The sequence below is a fragment of the Pteropus vampyrus genome, unplaced genomic scaffold (genome assembly GCF_000151845.1).
Source record: "Pteropus vampyrus isolate Shadow unplaced genomic scaffold, Pvam_2.0 Scaffold17, whole genome shotgun sequence".
Classification (NCBI taxonomy): domain Eukaryota; kingdom Metazoa; phylum Chordata; class Mammalia; order Chiroptera; family Pteropodidae; genus Pteropus; species Pteropus vampyrus.
This window is the reverse complement of record NW_011888798.1, coordinates 4,785,370-4,806,096: the sequence shown is the minus strand read 5'-3', so window position 1 is coordinate 4,806,096 and position 20,727 is coordinate 4,785,370. Positions and strand designations below refer to the sequence as shown.

The 20,727-nt window shown below is 31.1% G+C and overlaps 1 protein-coding gene and 1 pseudogene across 1 annotated transcript in view; both read right to left on the bottom strand.

Moving 5' to 3' along the window:
- Nucleotides 1–20,727, bottom strand: part of LRP1B (LDL receptor related protein 1B) — a 1,708,438-nt gene that overhangs the window by 685,711 nt on the left and 1,002,000 nt on the right. The window contains exons 12-14 of the mRNA XM_011354519.1: nt 14,994–15,174; nt 8,883–9,102; nt 6,790–6,979 (exon numbers count right to left, since the gene is read on the bottom strand). Coding sequence (XP_011352821.1) covers nt 6,790–6,979; nt 8,883–9,102; nt 14,994–15,174 — 591 coding nt within the window. The remainder of the gene's footprint in view (nt 1–6,789; nt 6,980–8,882; nt 9,103–14,993; nt 15,175–20,727) is intronic.
- Nucleotides 5,746–5,864, bottom strand: LOC111736072 (annotated as a pseudogene).

Below are 20,727 nucleotides of genomic sequence, written 5' to 3'. Positions count from 1 at the left end.
TTTTTTTTTCATTATTCTGAGAAGTAAATTATATTTGCTATGTTTATAAAAAATAAGAAATACACTTGAAAGCTAAGGAAGCTAATAATTCAAGCTATAGCATCAATTTCTAAACTCAGAGGATAATTAAGATTAGTTCAAGCTTTTTTCAATGGTGAATGCAGACATTTTTTAAGCAGATCCAGATATAGTAATGTTTATTTCATGACCATGGAATAAAAATACAATATTTCATAGGATTCTTTGGTATTCTGTCTATGTTAGGCATATTATATACAGGATTAAACTGTCTATTCAATATTTTAGTAGAATTCAGATTCTATAAAATTAGAATTAATTCAAAACATTTTGAGAAATATGATGAATTTAAAACAGTAATAAATAAATAAGAAAGTTCTGAAAATATACTGACATATTTTCATATGAAAAATATATGCTAAATATCATATACTTTAATTTAATACCATGACTAATATTTACATTTCATTGAATATATAATTTAAGTAATTAGGAAAACAGCATGGAGTTTCCTTAAAAAAATTAAAAATAGAATTTATCATATGACCTAGCAATCCCTTTTCTGAGTATCTGCCCAGAAATATTTGAAAACATTTATTTGTAAAGATAATATGGACCCCTATATTCATTGCAGCATTATTCACAGTGGCCAAAACATGGAAACAACTGGTGTCCTTTGATAGACGATTGGATAAAGCTGCGGTGCATATATGCAATGGAATATTACCCAGCCATAAGAAAAGATGAAATTCTGTCATTTGTGACAAGATGGATGGACCTTGAGAATATGTTAAGCAAAGTAAGTTAAACAGAAAAAGTCAAGACCCATACGATTTCACTCATATGTGAGATATAATACTGAAAGCAACAAACAAATAAGAGAAACAAAAACTCATAAACACAGACAATAGTATGGTGGTTATCAGAGGGAAAAGAGATTGGGGGCGAAGTAGAAAAGAATAAAGGGGTTCATATACATGGTAACAGAAGGAGATTTGAACCTGGGTGATGAGTACACAATGCAGTATGAAGATGATGTGCTATAGAATTCTACACCTGAAATCTATATAATTTTACAAACCAATGCCACCCTGATAAATTTAATAAAACTAAAAAATAGGCATACATATCAACGAATGATTTCATGAACATATTGATAGTTATCACAATTGAAAATATACTATGTATCAATCCCAGGCCTAGTTACCTTAAATATACATTTAATTTAATTCAGTTTTTATAACAAACTTATAAAGTAGGTTTTATTTCATTTGTAGGTGGGAATACTGAGTATATATGGGTTTCAATGACTTTTGTAATGTCTAGAAATAAAAAAAAATTCTTATTAAAAATAAGGATTTAGATAAGGATTATTACTTATTTCTAGATCATAATAATAGTGACTATTATTAATCGGTCTTCTTAAATAATTTGAAGCAAGGCTTTTTTGTAATCTAAAATTCATGCTTTTATTCTCTAATTTATTCATATATATAAATAAAATTAGATTTAAAAAGACGGAAAAATAACATACTGAATACAACAAAATAAAATTATAGATTAAGTTACTATGAAAGCAGATACTTAAGAAAATTAAATCTGCAAGGAAAACAAAGAAGAGTAGCTTTTAAAATTAAGTTCAAAATAGTGGTCTGTCTGGGCCAAAAGCTTTTGCCTTTTTTCCCCCAATCTTATATCTTGGAGAAGTAGAATTGTTCTGCCCTTTACAGTGTGAGACAGAGTGTGTGTTTGATAAACATTAGTCAAATTGATGAATGAATACATACATACATACATACATACATACATAAAACTTTTAATTAGAAATTTGAATGGGTAATAATCTGGGTAAAAGTATTTGGATAGATATGTCTGTTTTATCAAGATAAGGGGCTATTGTTGTTTGTATGTAAGTATATATATACATGTTCTACATACTTAGCATTTCAAGGTAGGTTAGTTAAAAGTATAACTTTCATAGAATAGTAATAAAAACACAAATGATATATTAAAACATTTCACAAACTTATATTAATATATCAATGTTTCTAGGCCTTAGTAATTTGACTTTTATTAATAAAATATCTTTCATTTTTAGGAAACAGCATAACATAGAAACCATCAGCCCAAAGGAATTACACCTTTCACTCTTATCTGAATTCTTCAAAGTGGTGGAAGAAGAAAAAAAAATCCCCTTTTCTGTAATAGGCCTCCTGGACTGCTGACTTCTCAGTTTTATCACATGTGAAGTTAGAAGTCTTTGAACCTAATATCAAACATAAACCTATAGGGATTTTCTTTTTCTCTGCTTGATGGAGAGATAGTCTGGCTTGCAGTTGAGAAGAGAAATTAGGCTCACATTCATTATAAAAGCTGGATAAAGACTAGTGGAGTGAGACCCTAAGTCCAAATGAATTAAGTATTTCATCTAGGATAATTTCAGAAGAATCAACTTTGAATGATGTCAATTTGAGGAAAGGATAAAATAGGTCTTATTTTTCTCTCTTGTAGAATTATATGTTCATGGAAAATTGTGTTTGCATTTGACTTCTTTGAAGCTACTTATGTGTATGTACGTGAACTCTATTAAGAGTTAGTATTGTGGGGTATTTTTTATGGCAATTATCTTCAAAGTAGAAAATTTGAAAAGAAAAGAGAAATTTTGTGATGATGATCCTATTACTAAATCTTACTAGAGCTATAAAATAATGTAGTTAATAATCTGTCATACATTAAATAAAAATTACTGTGTCTGTTATGCTACTGCTTTGTAACAAGATCTTTGAATCCTTGTTTCTATAAAGACAATCAAGTAGAACTTTATATTTTAAAAAAGTTTTAAATATAAAATTTATCAATGATAAAAGTACAGTAACTTAAGAAGACATGTTCTTTTTCTTCTATCTAAAAGTATAGTAGTTATGATGAGAAGCATCTCCTCTTCTAGGTTTTTAATTAAACTGTTAGTGAAAAGACATTTGATTATTTGATTAAATTAAAAAAATAAAAGCATAATCATTGCATAATTTTTATAAATTATTGACCAGATAAATTAATCACCCCAAAATATTTTGTGGTCAGAAAAACCTGAATTTGAATCCCAGTTTATCTCTGGCTCATTGTTTCCTGAGGGCAAATGGCTACATCTGCCTGATCATTGTTTCTCATATCTATAATAAAAGTCAATAGTATTTATACTAAATTTCTTCTATGAGATTTAAATAAGAATGTTTAGCCTACCTCCTGGTAGTTGTAATTACAGTTAATTTTTTAGTTAATAAATTTAATATATTTGTCATAGAACCTATCTATTCAGGGTATTACTTATCAACTCCTTTTAGAATATTGTACTTGGTTTTTGATTATCTCATTCTCTAAAACATGTCAGAAAAATAAAAGTATGCTTCTGAATCTAGAGAATAAAAAGATAAAAATGTGTTAGTTTCATACTATTTTGTACTTTATATGAGAAATTTCAAGAAAGGGTTATAAAAATTGTTCTAAATACTTAATGCAAATGAAAAAGAAGAAAGCTTACCAATCAATTAAACCAGAAGAAAGAATAGTAGTATGTGACAAAAATATTTTGACCCTAAATCTCTAAGAATTACTCAGAAACTCATTCTTAGAGATAACTTTCCGTTTAGTATGATTATATGTCTATCCTCCTGAAATAAGCTGGTATGTTACCAAAAAAATGTGATGAGATTTTCCTGATCTGGAAAGGTGAAATTAGCTGACTAATTTTCTTACAACAAGTCTAAAAGAGTTTAGATATTACAGTAATAACATTTATGAATAATTTTTCATGATATTCCTGTGAAGTGATGTGTATACATATGTGTGTGCATGATGATACCTATCACTTAAGTGAAGTACATATATATATTCAAAGACACATGTATAAACACTACATTTAAGTAAATGTAATTTATATTCACTACATATAGAAATAAAGTCATATACCATAGTCTCTCATAGAGAGAGAAAGAAAGGGAGAGAAAAAGTACAAGGTTATCTAAGGCTAGATTATTCCATTCCATGAAGAATATTGATATGTATTACTTAGGGATTTGGTGTCCTATTTAACTGTGATTATTTTATCCTTAGGAGGGGGGAAAAAAAAAAAGCATCATAACAAGACAACATATAACCAAAGTTTATGTGCCACTAATTATATGTTTCTAAGTATTTATTAATATCTGATGCTCAAAAGATGCAAAGAGAAACACCACTGAGAGAAAATTATAACATGGTAAGATGTGTCTCTATTTTAACATCTGAGTGCATTTTGCTTCATAATCCATATAGTAAAATATACTAAAAAATTAGGTCCTTATTGGTTATCCATTTTCAACATCTATTGCCTGACATGTTGGCCAGGCAACCTTTCCATATTGTATCGTCTGTTCATAAGATTCAGGTGAGACTAGTCAATTTTTAGCTACATGAAAACTGGGTAGAAAACTCAAACTGATTGATCATTTTACCTATGTTGATGAAAATTAATCAATAATTTTGGCTGAACACATTTTCTAAGGAAAACAAAACATAACAGTTTCTACAATAAAGGTTGTAAAAAGAATTTTGTAATCAGGGCTAAATCTCTTTAATTAAACTTTTTAAAGTACTTTTAAAAGAACACTGTCCATCCAAGGAATAGTACTGAACAATTATATGTCGATGGCATTGTCTGGAAATACCAAATATAGTTCTCATAAATACAGAAATATATTCTTCATATTCCTACCAGAGGCATGTGCTTTTTGTTTACAATTGTGACATATTACTCCTTGAATATTTATTTAGAAGGCTTATATGAAAGCAAAATTACAAATATATGCCTCCAGATTAAGAAATAGTAAGGGCAAATTAATTAATATAAAACATAGTTAAAACTGTTCTAAGTCTTACTCTTATATAACAATTTTTAATTTCTTATAGAAATTTTATGAAGAAAACATTTCTTATCTTTGTTAAATCTTTATGATGTATCCAGTTTCAGAAGGAGAAATTGTTAGGATCTGGATTTAAGCCCAGGTCCATTTTATAGTAAGCCAGGGCATTTCTCATCTCATGTGTTACATTGAATTGATCAATTTTCTAAAACTAGAAGTTTAAAGAAAATAACAATTGTGAAAATGTCATAGAATTTGGCTACAGGAGTTCAGCAATGACATTTAAGTTGGACAATTTCTAAGAATAGAAATAGGAAATGTGATTGTATTCAAGTGGTTTAATGAAATCCAAGAAACAATGGTAAAATTAGAGGGAGCAACAATCCTGAAAATAATACTCTACAGGAGATGAGAAGGGCAATTCCTGTTCATAGTGTTGCCTCAATTTACTGTAGACAGAGGATAATGGTGGTGGTGGTGGTGGTGGTGGTGGTGGTGAGGAGCAGGATTGAAATAAAATATAACAGAAAATGTTAGTATTTAATTTGTGCAGGCAGTTGCTGTATTCTTTATTTTCTGTTCACAACTATAGCTTATACCATTCCAAATAATTTTATTTTTATTCTTTTTAAAGATTTTATTTTTTGACTAGCTATTGAAACTTTATGTACTTCTCGCTGTATGGACTTTTATTATTTTATTTTATTATTTTATTTTATTTTATTTTTTTATTTTATTTTAATTTTTTTTAGGTGAGGCAACCCTTAGTTGACTTCACAGATTGCAAGGACCTTGCCAGCTTACAATCCCTTATTGTTTTTATTTTTTATGGCTACAGCACTTGGTCTTCCTAGGTGGTCTCCCATGCACATACTAACCAGGCCCGACCCTGCTTAGCTTCCAAGATCAGATGGGATAAGGCTTGTTCAAGGTAACATGGCCATAGACTCCATTATTTTATAAAATTGCATTTGTATCCCAATGAGGCAATTTTAATAGAGTAGAAAAAAAATTGATTAAAGATAGTTTGCTTTTAATATCACTCATTTACCTGAAATACCTTCAAAAACCTCTTCTTGCCTGGTTACTTCCTATTGACAATATATGCATTGAAAGCTCAGGATATAATTTTTTTTATCCTAAATGTACTGAAATGTATGCTCATTAAACTCTCATAAGGATAGCTCCATTTAAAAAAAAAGGACAATGACTTTAGATTAATAACAAAAAAATCTACCAAATATTTTACAAATGGTTTTCTTTGTTTAATATCTAAGTACTGAATCATACTATTTGTGGATAGCCTAATAAATATTAACAACTCGTGTAGATAAAACATACACTATTATCTTATTTTAATAAGATATAAATATCATAGTAGATTATTTTACTTTCATATCATCTAAAATAATTAAATGCTCCTTAAATGTACATGAAACTAATAAGATCAATATAGTAAGATACTTTTAAAAATATCATTTTTTGTGTAATATATTTTTAAATATTTCCCATCATGTTCCTTACCCACTCAAAGGTTTTCTAACTTCTCACAATAGTTACTTTTTGAAAGCATTAAGATGTTTTTACTTTAAATAATTAATAGAATTCTTCAGTGAAGAGAACATCAAAAAGGAATTATTTGGAGAAAACTTTGAACATTACTCAAATAGAATTCCCAGAGTTACTCACTCAGGTTATTTTGAACAATAAAATAATAAATTTTTATGATAACAAAGTCCTAGATTTGATTGACTTTGGAATAGACACCTTTTATCATAAAATTTCAGTAACACTGTCAAATAAGACCTTTTGTAACTACTGTGAAATATTATTATATGTGAAACACAGAAGCAATTTTATTTTTTTTTAATACCTTGTTGCTTTCGAGGATCATAAATCTGAAGCCCAAATAGGGGTGGTCTTTCATGCCTTAGTAATGTCACCTCATTCGTTATCAAATCTAGTTGAAAAATGGAGCCATTCATATAATCAGTCCAGAACACATAATTCCCATAGTGTGACAGTCCAAAAGGATGGTTCAATTCTTTCCCACTGTAAACAATCTGTAAAATATAAACACATTGTGAAAATTCAAAACAGATCTTTAGAAACATAATTAAATATTTAGAGAAAATGTTATTTAAATAAGCATAACAGATAGTGATCTACCTAATATCTTAACTCATATTTTCTTTCAGGATATTTGAAAAATTGATTTCACAATGTAAGCATATTTTTTTTTGTTTTTAGAAAGTGTTATTTGAAGGAGACCATTTGCATTTTATCCATTTAAATTCTCATATTTGGCGTTATACATATGATCAAGAAATGCAAACATTAAAATGATTTTTCCTGATACTCTTCCCTGTGTCTTTTCTTTATAATATTCCAGAATCATATCCCAGGATATAAATCGATCTGAGTAATTAGTGTCATTGTATATATTGCAATATTGCTCATCCAATAGTCAAGGTATAAAACATGGTCTTAAGACATTGAGAGTAAAAGGGATCTTCCTATTTAATTGAGCTAATACAAATTGAAGAAATCTAGATGACAGAGAAGAAGTTAAAATTTTAATTTTGAACATAAGAAAATTTATTATTATAGCAAAAAGATATATAAGGCTTACTGGTTAATTTTAATTCCGATTTTTTGGATACACTCTTAATGTTTCAGTTTTATGTTGTCTGTATTTAAATGCAACAATCATGCGATAAGTCCTCTTTCAAACGTAGGGTATAGAAGAATAAGGAATATTTCGATAATGATAATACTTTTTCACCTTTCACCACTTATACAATTATATTATATACAATAAAAAAATCTGTACTCATTTAATTTAATATTAGAGAATTGAGGATGTTATCCATATAATGTTGCATTAGCAATTCAAAATTTGCTCCTTTTATCTGAATTCTTCATAACAAATTTTCATATATCAACTACTTGAGACAGTTTCTTGCTTTTATTTTCTCACCTCTATGAAGAGAAAATATCCTGGCCACTAAAGTGTTATGTATGCTGTGTACATAGCAACATCTTCAAAGGAATCAAATGTTTGTTTAGCACCTGTTAAGTATGTGACGTTAGGTTAAATGCCAATGAATTTTAGTCATTTGGAGAAAAATATTTATAGGACTGTTAGAGTGAACCAATAATTGAAATAGTCTTTACTGTTTAATGTACTATTTATTTCTCAAGCAGAATTCATAAAGAATTGGATTGGCCAATTGCATAGTTTTTCTTTCCAAAAATGAATGAAATATAGTGTCAAAGAAAGCATTTTGGTAATTCCTAATATTCCATTTTTCCATTATTTTGCTAAGCAGTTGAAGTCATTTCATAATGTTGTATGTGCTTAGGTAATTCAAAGATAAAATATAGAGGTGATGTTTTGTCTACACTGCCTGTGTTACACAGTCAATGACATTCTCCATTTTACCCAAGAATGTCAAAATCATTTTGAAATGATTCTACCAAAAGGAGAAAGAGGAAGTTGATATCTATTCATACCAACATGCTTGAAGTTTAGTTTATTCTTGTGTTTCAATTCCAATGTCATGAATTTATTCAAATAAATGCATTATAATTACTTTTTTCATAATATATAAGTTAAATTTTAGCTGTAAATATTTAAGACATTTGAATAGAATTGGGTAGCTTGGTCATAGCAAACTTATCAATAATGTAGACAAACTGAATTTTAAAACAGCTCTGGTATCCTGAGAGCTTCTTTTAAAACTCTCTCAGTCCTGGCATACCACAGTGAGCTGGGCCTGTTCTCCCAGAGGCGAGTGTCAGCTGCACTACTTAATGCTCAGTCTCCCTTAGCCACCCCACAGAGACGACTGGCAGCTACCTCAGAGGGGTAAAAATAAACATGAAAGTATTTTTAATACAGTACAATAAGGCTCTGTGAAAAAAGAAGCCCGAAGGTTAAAAACAGCTGCATTTGTCTTATACCTTCCTGTGAGTTCCATTCAAAAACACTTTCTCAATATGATCATAATAGGCATCACACCAGTATAATGTGTTGCTATGAAAGTCCAGAGTTAAACCGTTTGGCCACAGCATCTTTGAAGTAACAAAAATCTGCCGATTGAAGCCATCCATCCAGGCCTTCTCAATTCTTCCCACGCTGTCGTCTATTTCATCTTCCTCCCAGTCTGTCCAATACATCCAACTAAAACATTACAAACAAGAGCATATGCATGTTATTTCAACCAGTCACTGTATAGAGGGACACTTCCTCAGATTTGGCACCTCCTTAAAATCTAATAATAGTCTATTCTTTTCTCCTATCTATACACATATCTACCAAAGGGAAGAGACAGCTATGAAGTAAACTAAGGGAAGTAAAGATTTGTGCAGTGGAGCCAGTCCGTTTAGACCCATTACAGACAACCCGCTACCACCACTACCACACTCACTAGCCTAAATGATTAATTAATCTAACCACAGGTACCAAATATTGATTTTCTTTGGTGTTGATGCCAAGTTTAGGTATTAATTAATTATTTTTAAATGGTGGTCACTTCATAAAACATATAGTCAATTGTGTAATTAAAAGCAGATTGACTGACATGACAACTCATGGCACAGTTAATGATCTACTCCAGACATAATTTAATCTCAGATGAATTATTATTTTTTAAGACAGCCATTGGATTGTCTTTGTTCTAAAAGGCAGTCCCATTGTGCTTGTTTGGCCAGGTCCAATTTGTCTTCTTGATGCAAATTATCTATACTTTATTGCTGCTTATTATTACCCTAAAACCCACAGATGATTTAGCTGCGCATAAATTTAATAACAGCAGGTTGACTGACCTTGAGATTTTGAGCTTTAATTTCTATCTCAAACAAAAGCATCTGCCTTTAACAACCAAATCTTTCTGTGTAAGCTATAACAGTGGGAGAGGAGGCCTTGAGCTAATACTGCAATTCAACCCTCCACCTATGTTGTTTTAGGGTCATGTGAAAGTTCCTGAGTTATTAATTAATATAGGTTTTAATTCAGTCACCTTATAAACAACTTTATAAAGCACCAAAGCTTTCTTAAGCTGCTTACCCTAGATATGCCATTATTATTGATCCTCTGCCTCCCACATTGTGGAACCTAAGGCATTTCTGAGGTAATTTGGGAAATCTGTATCCATGACTAATAATTCTACAGTGATCTAAGCAGGGAGATTTAGGACAATTGTGGATGTAACACATCATTCATTATCTCATGCCAATCAAGCTCCTTTTAACTTCTAACGATTTATGATAATGTTGAGATGTCTTTTTAGACCTCAGGAAGTACACTGAGATTTGTGAATTTTATTAAGTCAAAATACATTATAATTCTGGAAATAAACATTACAGTATGCTTTTCTTGTGTCCTATATGTTTTCAAGTGGCTTTATTATTGAGACAAATTAGGAACAAAGAGAAGAGTCATTCCATTCGCTTTAATGCCACCTTAGACTTCCACTATACACAGCAACTATGCAAAAGGTAAATATCCAACTTTTTCCTCTCTTTTGAAACTTTCCTGAAATCTTAAATGTCGTTAATCGATGTAATTTTATTGTCGTTCACAATTTAAAACTTGTTAAAATTGTGATTTCTTTCCCTCTAGCTTTTCTTTTGATCATAATAACACTTTTTGTGACTTTAAACCAAATCACACATAACATGTACACACACACATGCACACACAAAAATAAGGGATAATTCTGGATATTCTAAACATATTTTGTATTGTTTTGATATTTAAAGAAATCATTTTTGTGATCTAATCTATTATTACAACTTTTTGTTAAAATAAAATATTAAAAAAAATTAAGTAAGTGATGTCAAATCTAGTCTAGTTTCTCGACAGAGACTAAATCATCTTCCCATTTTATTATCTGATTAAAAGTTATATTGTGAAAGCCTTGTAATCAAGATCAAATATGAAGATTCCTAAACAAACAAAATAAGAAATACAACCTATAAAATAAGGAGGAACTAATGTAAATCTTTTCATAACCAGAACTTGGGAGTTTTCATCAAATAAAAATTATGTTAAGCTGGACTTCTATTAATATAGTAAGAAAAAATTATATCTCTAGTTTTCAAGACCCATTCAAATACAACTTTTTGATGAAGTTTATCCCTAACTTTTCTGTCAAAATAGGTTTTTTTCTTTGTTTCCTTGTGATATTTTTAATTTATTTTGTAGTATTTATTGTATTTATACTTGGTATCGTATTTGACAGTGCTACATATATGACGATTTCAATTAAAAATTAAAATAATTAAAGGCAGAGATTATTTCTTGTTCATATTTGCACTCTGTAACACTGTTTGGCTTTGCTGATATTAATCATGTCACCAAATTAAATTATATTATCTGATGGTCACTTAAAAAGACCTAAATCCTTGAGATATTCTCTGTCATGAATATAAAATAAATTTTATTGTTGAAAAATTGGTTTCTTGCTGACATATTATCTAGCTGTTAACTAGAGGGTATATACTATTAATTGAGGTAGGGATATACACGATCCTGTTTGAGGGAAGTGTATACTCAGCTTTGGACATATTTCACATAGATAATATTTTGAGAAGTGAAAACTGGAAATGTAGGTTTCTAAATTATTGATATAAATTATGAAATGTGAAATTATTAGAAAGGAGAAAGTTCTTCCACAGGTATCAATTTAAAAACAGTGCTATTATAACTGATTCCCCCTCCTTCTTTATCCTCATATCAGCAATCATTGAGGCCTGCCAAACCTGTTCTTTCAGTGTCTTTTCTCTGAATTCCCATTTTTCTATTCCTGTTACAAATGCTATAGTCTATCTTTCATCCCTTTTCAAAGGGAACTCCTAATGGATTGTTTCTCATAGAGCTGTCATACTGCTATCACCCGTCTTCTTAAATCATGAATTGAAAGATATAACTTTTATCTTCAAAACCTTCCAATTACTCTGTTGTCAACAAAATAAATACAAACTTTTAATCACAACACTGAAGATTTCTGTGTGTTTCTTGTTTTATCTTCTACTATGTTCCTTCACATTCCCTCTGCTCTAACTTTAATGAACTCATCTTACTTCAAAACTACCACTAATTTTCCTGCCTCTAAACAATTACTTATATATCGTCTCTTCAGAACAGCGATTGACCTCATACTTGCACACCCCAAGCCCCTGGAACCAACTCTGTTAATTTGGAAATCTTATCCATCTTCTAAAGATTAATTCAGAATTAAATACCTCACCAAATTTCTGAAGACCATGTATTACATTCTATTTATTTTTATAGATAATTGTGTTTATGAGTGTGTACGTATATATACAAAGCACACAGATTATAAACTCCTTGAAGACAATTATTGTCTTACTAATTTCCATTGATCTCTGTGGTAGTTAATAAAAAAATATATTTTAATAAAAAATAAATGAATAAAATCTTTATTGACTCTATAAAAGGTTACGAAGCTTTTGATAAAGCATATCTCTGAAATGAGTAATTTTTGTTAATAGGCAAGTATGGTGGAGAAAATCTGTTATTAAAGAAAATCACAGGTTTTTCCTTTTGTATAAAAGCTACAAATAGGTATTATGGTAGAAGAAAATGTAAATAAATTAGTTTTGTTATTTTTTCCCTAAAATGTTTTGCTTAAAGTTATATTATGATATTTTAAATGTAGTTTTCTGAACAAAAGTTACTTCCTCTTTTTAAAAAATTATATTATGCTCAAACATTTATTTGAATAATTAAATTCACATAGTTCCATTATTGCCCAATCCAATCTCCACAGAACGGTAAGATTAGTATTTTTCAAATAAAAATCTGATTGTATCACTTTTTTATTTTACCTTTGCACTGAAGACAAAGTATAAAGCTCTCATTATGGTGAGCGAGGCCCTGCTTTCCTTTTCAATTGCTTCTTAGTCACTTTCCCCCTTGCTATCTACAATCCAGCCTCACTGCCTTCATTGCAGTTCCTCTGACTTATGAAGATTTTGCCTAACTTAAGATATTCAAATGTACTATTTTCTTGACTTTACATACTCTGTCCTTCACAATGTCTGGTTCCTTCTCTACAATTAAGTCTTGACTTACACAATGCCTCCTCCTTAGAGAGGCCTTTCAGCAAACCTATTTAAATAGGTTTCTATCATTAGTCTCCATCATATCAACCTATTTATTTTCCTACAACACTTAGCCTATAGAAATTACATTAGTTGCTCATTTGATATGTATTTATTATTTCATCTTCCCACTCCCTACCTTGCAGATAACACAAGATGCTTCATGAGGGTTAAGGCTCTGCCTGTTTTGTTAATCATTATATACCGAGTGCAGAGAAAAATACATACACACACATATACATGCACATATGTGTTTTTTGCTTTATAGGTTGGTGCATAAGAGCAGTATTCTTTCTGAAAATCTGCTGACTAGAAGAGGTATAAGAGTCATTCTTTATAGCATGACAAATATTACAGAGATGCAGATATTGCCTTCATGAAAAGAAAAAATGCTGTATCAATAAGAATTGCCCCCAAATATTGTAAACTATGTAGATGTTATAGGTTTCAAATCTCAGTTAAATTCCTGCCTATTAGGGAAGTATTGAAGGGATTACTGAATTTTAAAAGACAGGTGAAACTAGCAGCCTCTAAATTTCCTTCCAAATCATATGATTCTGTGACCTCCATATTAGAGTCATCTTCCTGACTACCATAAACAGCCTTCAACTTTATCAGAAAATATTTTTCTCTAACAGAATATTGAGAAGAAAGACGCTACTTTAAGTCATATTTGAAACATCTTGCTTCAGTAGATTTAGACAGTGTGGAATAAATATTTTCTCTTAAAATTAAGATTGCATTGGTTTAAAGGTCAGATAAATGACTTTGTTTAAAAGTCCAGGAATAGAACAGATAATTGTAAAATCTATGCATAAAATTGCTGAAATTATAATTATGCCTTTTGAAAACACATATAATGAGTTCATGGACCACTTAAGTATTAGTTTGGGATGAAGGAACCTAACTGTATTTGGAGTTATTCTCAATGCAAATAATTCTAGGAACAACAAACTGGTGATTTCAGTTCCTATTAAATTAAGTACTTTTTGTATGTATGTAGTAAACTATAAAAATATCTATTTTGTGATGTGATTTAGAAATAGTAAAATGTAAAGTATAGGGGGGATAAAAATCACAAACAACAACTGTACATGTATGTTACAAATATGCAACCTATATATTTAATTCTAAGATTCTGTTAGAAATATTCATATTTCTTCAATTTCTATATGCATAGTATTGTTTGTGTTCAAGTAATAGCTATGAATAAAAATCAAAGGAAAATCTATTCACAGGAATTACACAAAATATTTTATACTAAAACAAGTAGTATATACTGTAAAATGATGTCACTATATGAAAACTATAGCTATGTCTAAAATTATGTGATTACCAAACTAGACTAGTAAAAAGTGGTAGAGGTAGAGGCTATGAGTAAAGTCTTGGAGACAGGTGGCTTGGGTTTAAATACCTACCCAGTCTCTGAATAATTGAATAGTCTTTTGAAGATCAGTTTCAGATTTCTTCTTTGTACAACAAGGATAGAATAGCAACTATTTGAAAAAATTATCATGAGGATTACAAAATAGGAGCACAGTAACCCACTTAACAAAATGTCTTCTCCACATTAAAAGTACAAAAAAACTTTGCTAGTTTTAAAATACATTAAATTTCAATAGCCTTACAAAAGTTAAATTGATTGTTTTTCTAATTGAATTAATTATTTATCTTGGTGTCAGAATTACATTGCTTATCTGAATAAATCAAGTAAATATATCCCTTACACAAATAGTATGTGCAGTTCAATTCAAATGTATTTTGACATGTTTATTTAGCACATTCTCTAGGATAACAATTCACTAAATGAGCAACTTTTCCCTATAAGACATTCATGTGTGAATTCACATGTGAATGCAAAAAAACTTACTAATACTAAATATGAAAAAAATAAATTTATTTAATATCATTTTTCTTTTATAAATCTGATAAAATATTTCTTACCCATTAACAGGATCCACCACAATCCCTCTGGGATGGGACATCTCTCCCTCTAAAAGAGTCTTTCGGCTCTGAGAAGCCTTTTCCAGCCTGGCCACATTAATGGTCTTTCTATAGCCATCGTTTGTCCAGTAAAGGTTATTTCCAATCCAGTCCACAGCAATGCCCTCCACATTATCCAGATCTATAAAAAGCAATAACAAGGAAGAAACATATGTTACAACAGTGCCCACTGCTTATGTTCTACTCAATGAAAGTTCAACTCAAATAGGAATCAATTATGATCAATGAGTTCTATATTTTTAGTGTGATTTTTGCAAATATTATTATTGCATAGATTATTTTCATTTTTATTTTGAATGCCATTTTATGTGAATGACAGGCTCTCTCTCGATATATTGAAATGGTAATCCACACACACAAAAAGAAACAGGAAAATATGTGATGAGAGCAAAAAAGGATGGAAGATAAGTTCTCAGAACAAAAATAGAGTGATATAGACATTTCAGAAGAAAAATCAAGTAATATGAACTAGCAATATGTTCCAAGAGTAAGAGTTTTCAAACTTGTAATATATAATCTGAGTAATCAAAATAATATGATTGCCCTCTTGCCAAGAAATGAACAGGTTCAGCAGAAGCATATCTTCAAAAGCCCAGAACAGGCTTTCATTATGGAACTTTATGAACAGTGAGTTTTAAAGAAACACTTAAATATTTCTGTATATTCTAGACTTGTTTTGAAAAGGACATTATTGCAGACTTCTGTAAGATATAGATAGTAATAATTCAAAAGAATATTATAAATATATAATCTTACAAGTACAAACCTTTCTTTTATAGAAGGGGGAACTCTAACACTTTTAAATGAAGGTTTATAGTCTATTATTATCACACAAGAGGTGGTAGAATTGGGATAAAAATTCAAGTTAGATGATCTTCAATGTAGAGATCTTTAAAACTGCACTGTTCCTACAGTGAGTTCTGCCCTCACTTTTTCACCTTTTTTGTAAACTACCCTCCAAACTGTCCACAATATCATAAAGGTAGTTCCATTCCTCTATTGCATGAGAAATTACTGTGAAATCCTCTTTCAAACCAGAGAAGCCTTTGTCTCTTCCTTCTGGGTATAAGGTAGAGAACTGGAACTTACTAGACAAAGCAAAAGGCAGTAATACATCAGAGACAGAGCTGTGCATGACGTTCCCTCATATGCAGATGTAATATATATTTGTTAGTATCATATTCTTTAATCATGGCCCTTCTGACTTTGGGAATTTTTTTTTTTTCCTGTTATGACCTTTTCTGATAATCAGCATGTGCCCTGACTCAGGATGACTAATATAATAAGTGATTTGATCTAACCGAAAATCCCATTATAGTGAATCAGATATGTTCTCAATTTCACCAAGCTATCTGCTTCATTATCATCCAATATGAATAATTTTCATAGGTTAATTGTGCCTATGCTTAAAAAAAAGTTTAATTTTGTCTTTACTTTATTAACACTTAATTTTACTGAGCACTTTCCTGCTCTGGTATAATGAAAAGTATCTGTTTATTCTCTTCTATTTATCATAGTCTGTGGCTAATTTTTATGCTATTAGCTGGTTTTCAAAAATTGTATTACATTTGAAGTCTACTTCAACATGAAAACTTCCTTCTTCATTAATCCTCTAATTTTTAAAACTTTTCCTTTTGACATCTGACTTGAGAATTTTTGTTTTTTCTACATGAAGCAGTTACAATAGTACCTGGATTAAAATTTTGTTTCTGACACCTGGGTAAGCAACTCAGTCACTTTGATCTGTAATTTCTCCATTTGCAAAGTGAAAATAATAGCACCTACTCTGTAGTGTGATGACAAAAGGTAAATTAGCTACTCCATATAAAACACTTACCATACTGCCTGCTGTAAATACTGTGAATTCTCAATTCTCTTAGTTTTTATTAACTTACCAGAATTAAAAAATACTTGACATATATCCTGGCTCTTTTTCTTATGGATGCTACTTGATAGGAATATACCTTATGTTTTTCTTTTTTAAAATGATTATAATATTTACTTGCATTTTGACCACTGGCCAACTTAAGCTAAAAATTCTATATGCAGAGTCAGTTTTGAATATATAGTAAGAGTAGAATGTAATTGAATTTTAAAAAGGAGAATTTGGGATTATCCTGCCCTAATTGGTTTGCTTGTTTTGTCTTTGAAAAATGAACTGCTTGAATAACATAAAATAGTAGTTAGGATCACAAATTGCGGAATCACACTGCTTAGGCTCTGTTATCTAACTGAACAATTTACTTAACTTTTCTATTCTTTAATTTCCTAATCTGTTAAATGGGCATAATGATAGTATTTAATTCATAGAATTATTTTGAGGATTAACTGAATTAATATATGCACAATTCTAAAAATAATGGTTGGCACATACTAAATATATAAATGTTGTCATTAATGTTATTATAGTATTATTATAATAATCTTCCTTTTAGCTATTAGTCTATTAAGATAGCAATGAAACAATCAGCCTAGAAAGTTTTTTTATGTTTATTTGTGTGTTTTTTGGTTTGTTTGCTTCTCTTTAAGAAAGAATAAAGCTGATTACAAATCTTAAAATAAAGAAACTTATAAGAGAGTTCACGTGGAAATTGGGAGTCTTTTTAGGCTATATTTAACAGTGCATGGAGGAATTTTGTCTCTTATGCTTGTAGGAAAAAGCCTGAACAATCAATTAATTCTTTTCTCAACAAATTATACATTGAGAAGAGAAGTACTCTGCCTCCATATAGGTATCTTCTTTTAATTAACTTATGACTTAGATGGAATACTAAGACATATAGAGCATCGGTTTATGCACATTTAATTTTTTATTCAAGAGGATTTGTTTGGGGGCTACTTGAGATTGAATATTACAATCTCTATGACAAAAATTCTTCAACAAGTTAATCAGGGATATATAAAGTTTTATGGAACTCAAATTTCAAAGAAATATAGATGACAACAGAGAAATTAATTAATAGCCTGAGGAAACACATAACTCTTCAAATGAAAGGAAGGTGATTGATAAAGGGAAACTTGCTAGAGTAGTTGTTTTGATACCTTTGGGTAGAGTACAAGTATTCTACATTCCAAAGTCAACATTCACTACATATCGTTGTTGTTGTTGTTGTTGTTATTATTATTATTTATAACTAATAATAATATAACTAATAGCAAATAAAGAGTATGAATATTTTTACTTAGATTTCACAAAACATCCATTTTTATTTTTCATTGAGTAAAGACTCTCAACATATTTATACTTCTTAGGAAAAAAAGAGAAAAATTTCAGTAGATAACGGTTTCTTGTACATTTTTTTAGATTAAGATTGTGTGCATAGGAGAGGGGGCATGGAAATGCTATAGATGATGAAGGTTCTGTTCATCCCTCTGGCGACCAAATCAAAGTTGTGATAAAAACATGGAGCAGCAGCAAGGAAAAATCATCTGAGATCTAGAGGAACAAGCCATACAACTAGGGAGAAATCTAAGAAAGCACCCTGCAACGGCAGAAGGTAGGACGGGGTGTGGACGCAGGGCTGTCCGGTCTCCAGCAGCTGAGTGAGATGAACGGAGGCAGCTGCAGCAGCAGCGGTAGATGCCTCTTAAAGGGGCTGCCTCTCTGAGAGGATTTTCATGGTGACGGACCTGTTCACTCTGAGCACCAGTGCCAAATCGGCTGTGTGCAGAGGACATCAGGGACATACAGGGAGATATTGTCAGAGTGAGGCCCAGGCGAGACTCCGTACGGAAGTGCCGGTGGATCCATTGTTCCCTATTGAGCCCTCCCCCTTCCCAGGGAGCTGACACAGCACCACCATAGCCTGTGATGTCATCAAACTGGATAACAGAGGTCGCTCCACCCAGAGGATTCCCTGAAACCCCACTTCCCCAACTAGTGGCCCCTCCCAAGTCACATTCAAGTATATCCTTAGCGAGTCAGGTGCTCCTTGCTGAGCAGCACCTAGACTCACACTGGAGGCAACTGGCCTCAGTTTCTAGTGTGGCCCTTTGAGGTAACTGTAAGAACAGCATCTGTGGATTGCTTGCTGGATCTTAACAAGTGGCCCCGAAGGGTCAGAGGTATGGGCTAAATTTGGCCTGCAGGTGAATCTCTCTTAGGACTGTGCCACTGGATAGACACCTACTTCACGAAACCACATTAATAAGACTGGGAGACTTAGGAACTTTGCTTAGTACATACAGACAGACATGGAAAGCAGCCAAAATGGGAAGACAAAGAAGGAGAAACCATATGAGAGAACAGAGATCCAGATATAATGGAGTCAAGTAATCTAACAGATGCAGAGTTCAAAACATTGGTTATAAAGATGCTCAATAAACTTTTTGGAAATGTAGATAAATTCAGTGAGAACTTCAACAATGAGATAAAAAACATAAAAATGGAAATGGACATTATAAAAGAGAACCAGTCTAAAATGGAGAACATATTATCTGAGATGAGAAGTATATTAAATGAAATAAACAAAGGAATAAACAAAGTGAATAAAGAAAAGGATCAAGAGCTCTATCTAAAGAATGGGAAAACAAAGGACTCTCAATCAGAATGGCAAGAAATAAGATGCCAAGACTATAAAAATAATTTAAGGAGGATATGGGACACTGTTAAAGGTCCAAATATCCATCTGATTGGCATCACTGAAGAAAATCAAGATGTTGAACAGCTGTTTAAAGAAATAATGATGGAAAACTTCCCTAACCTAGTGAAGGAAATGGCCATGAAACTTCAGGAAGCACAGAGAATTCCAAAAATCAAGGATCCAAAGAGTCTCATACCAAGACACATCATAATTAAAATGCCAAAAGCTAAATACAAAGAGAGAATATTAAAAGCAGCAAGAAAAAAAATAGATAGTTATTTATAAAGGAAAACTCATAAGACTTACAGATGATTTCTCAACAGAAACTATGCAGGACAGATGGGCTTGGAAAAAATTATTCGACATGATAAAGACCTTGGATCTACAACCAAGAATACTTTATCCAGCAAAGCTATCATTTAAAGTTGAAGGACAGATAAAGAGCTTCTCAGGCAAAAATATGCCAAATGAATTTATCACCACTGAGCCAGTATTATAGGAAATGTTGGAGGGACTTCTTTAAGAAGAATAAAACATGTATCAAAAACAGGAATAAAGAGTGATAACAAATACATTCCTATCAATAAGTACCTCAAGTGGAAAAGAATTAAATGCTCCAACTAAAAGATAGAGTGGATGAATGGAAAGGAAAACAAGACCCTTACATGTTGCCTACAAGAGTCTCACTTCAGATTAAAAGACATACACAGACTGAAAGGAAGAGAATGGAAAAAAATATTGCTTTGATGGACCTAGAAGGTATTTAAGTCAGGCAGAGAAAGATTAACACTATATGATTTCACTTACATGTGGAATCTAAAGAATAAAAAGAACAAACTAATCAAAAACAGACTCACAAATATAGTGGACAATTTGGTGACAGACAGAGGGGAAAAGGCTAGGGGGATGGGAGAATGGGGTGAAAGGTTAAAGAAGTACAAATTAGTAGCTGATGGATGGTCACGGGGTTGGGGAGCACGGCATAGGGAATGCAATTAGCATGAATATGTTGGCTAGGTGGATGGTCAGGGGAGGGAGGGAGCAACGGGGGGATCATTTTATGAACTACATAGATGTCTAACCAATGAATG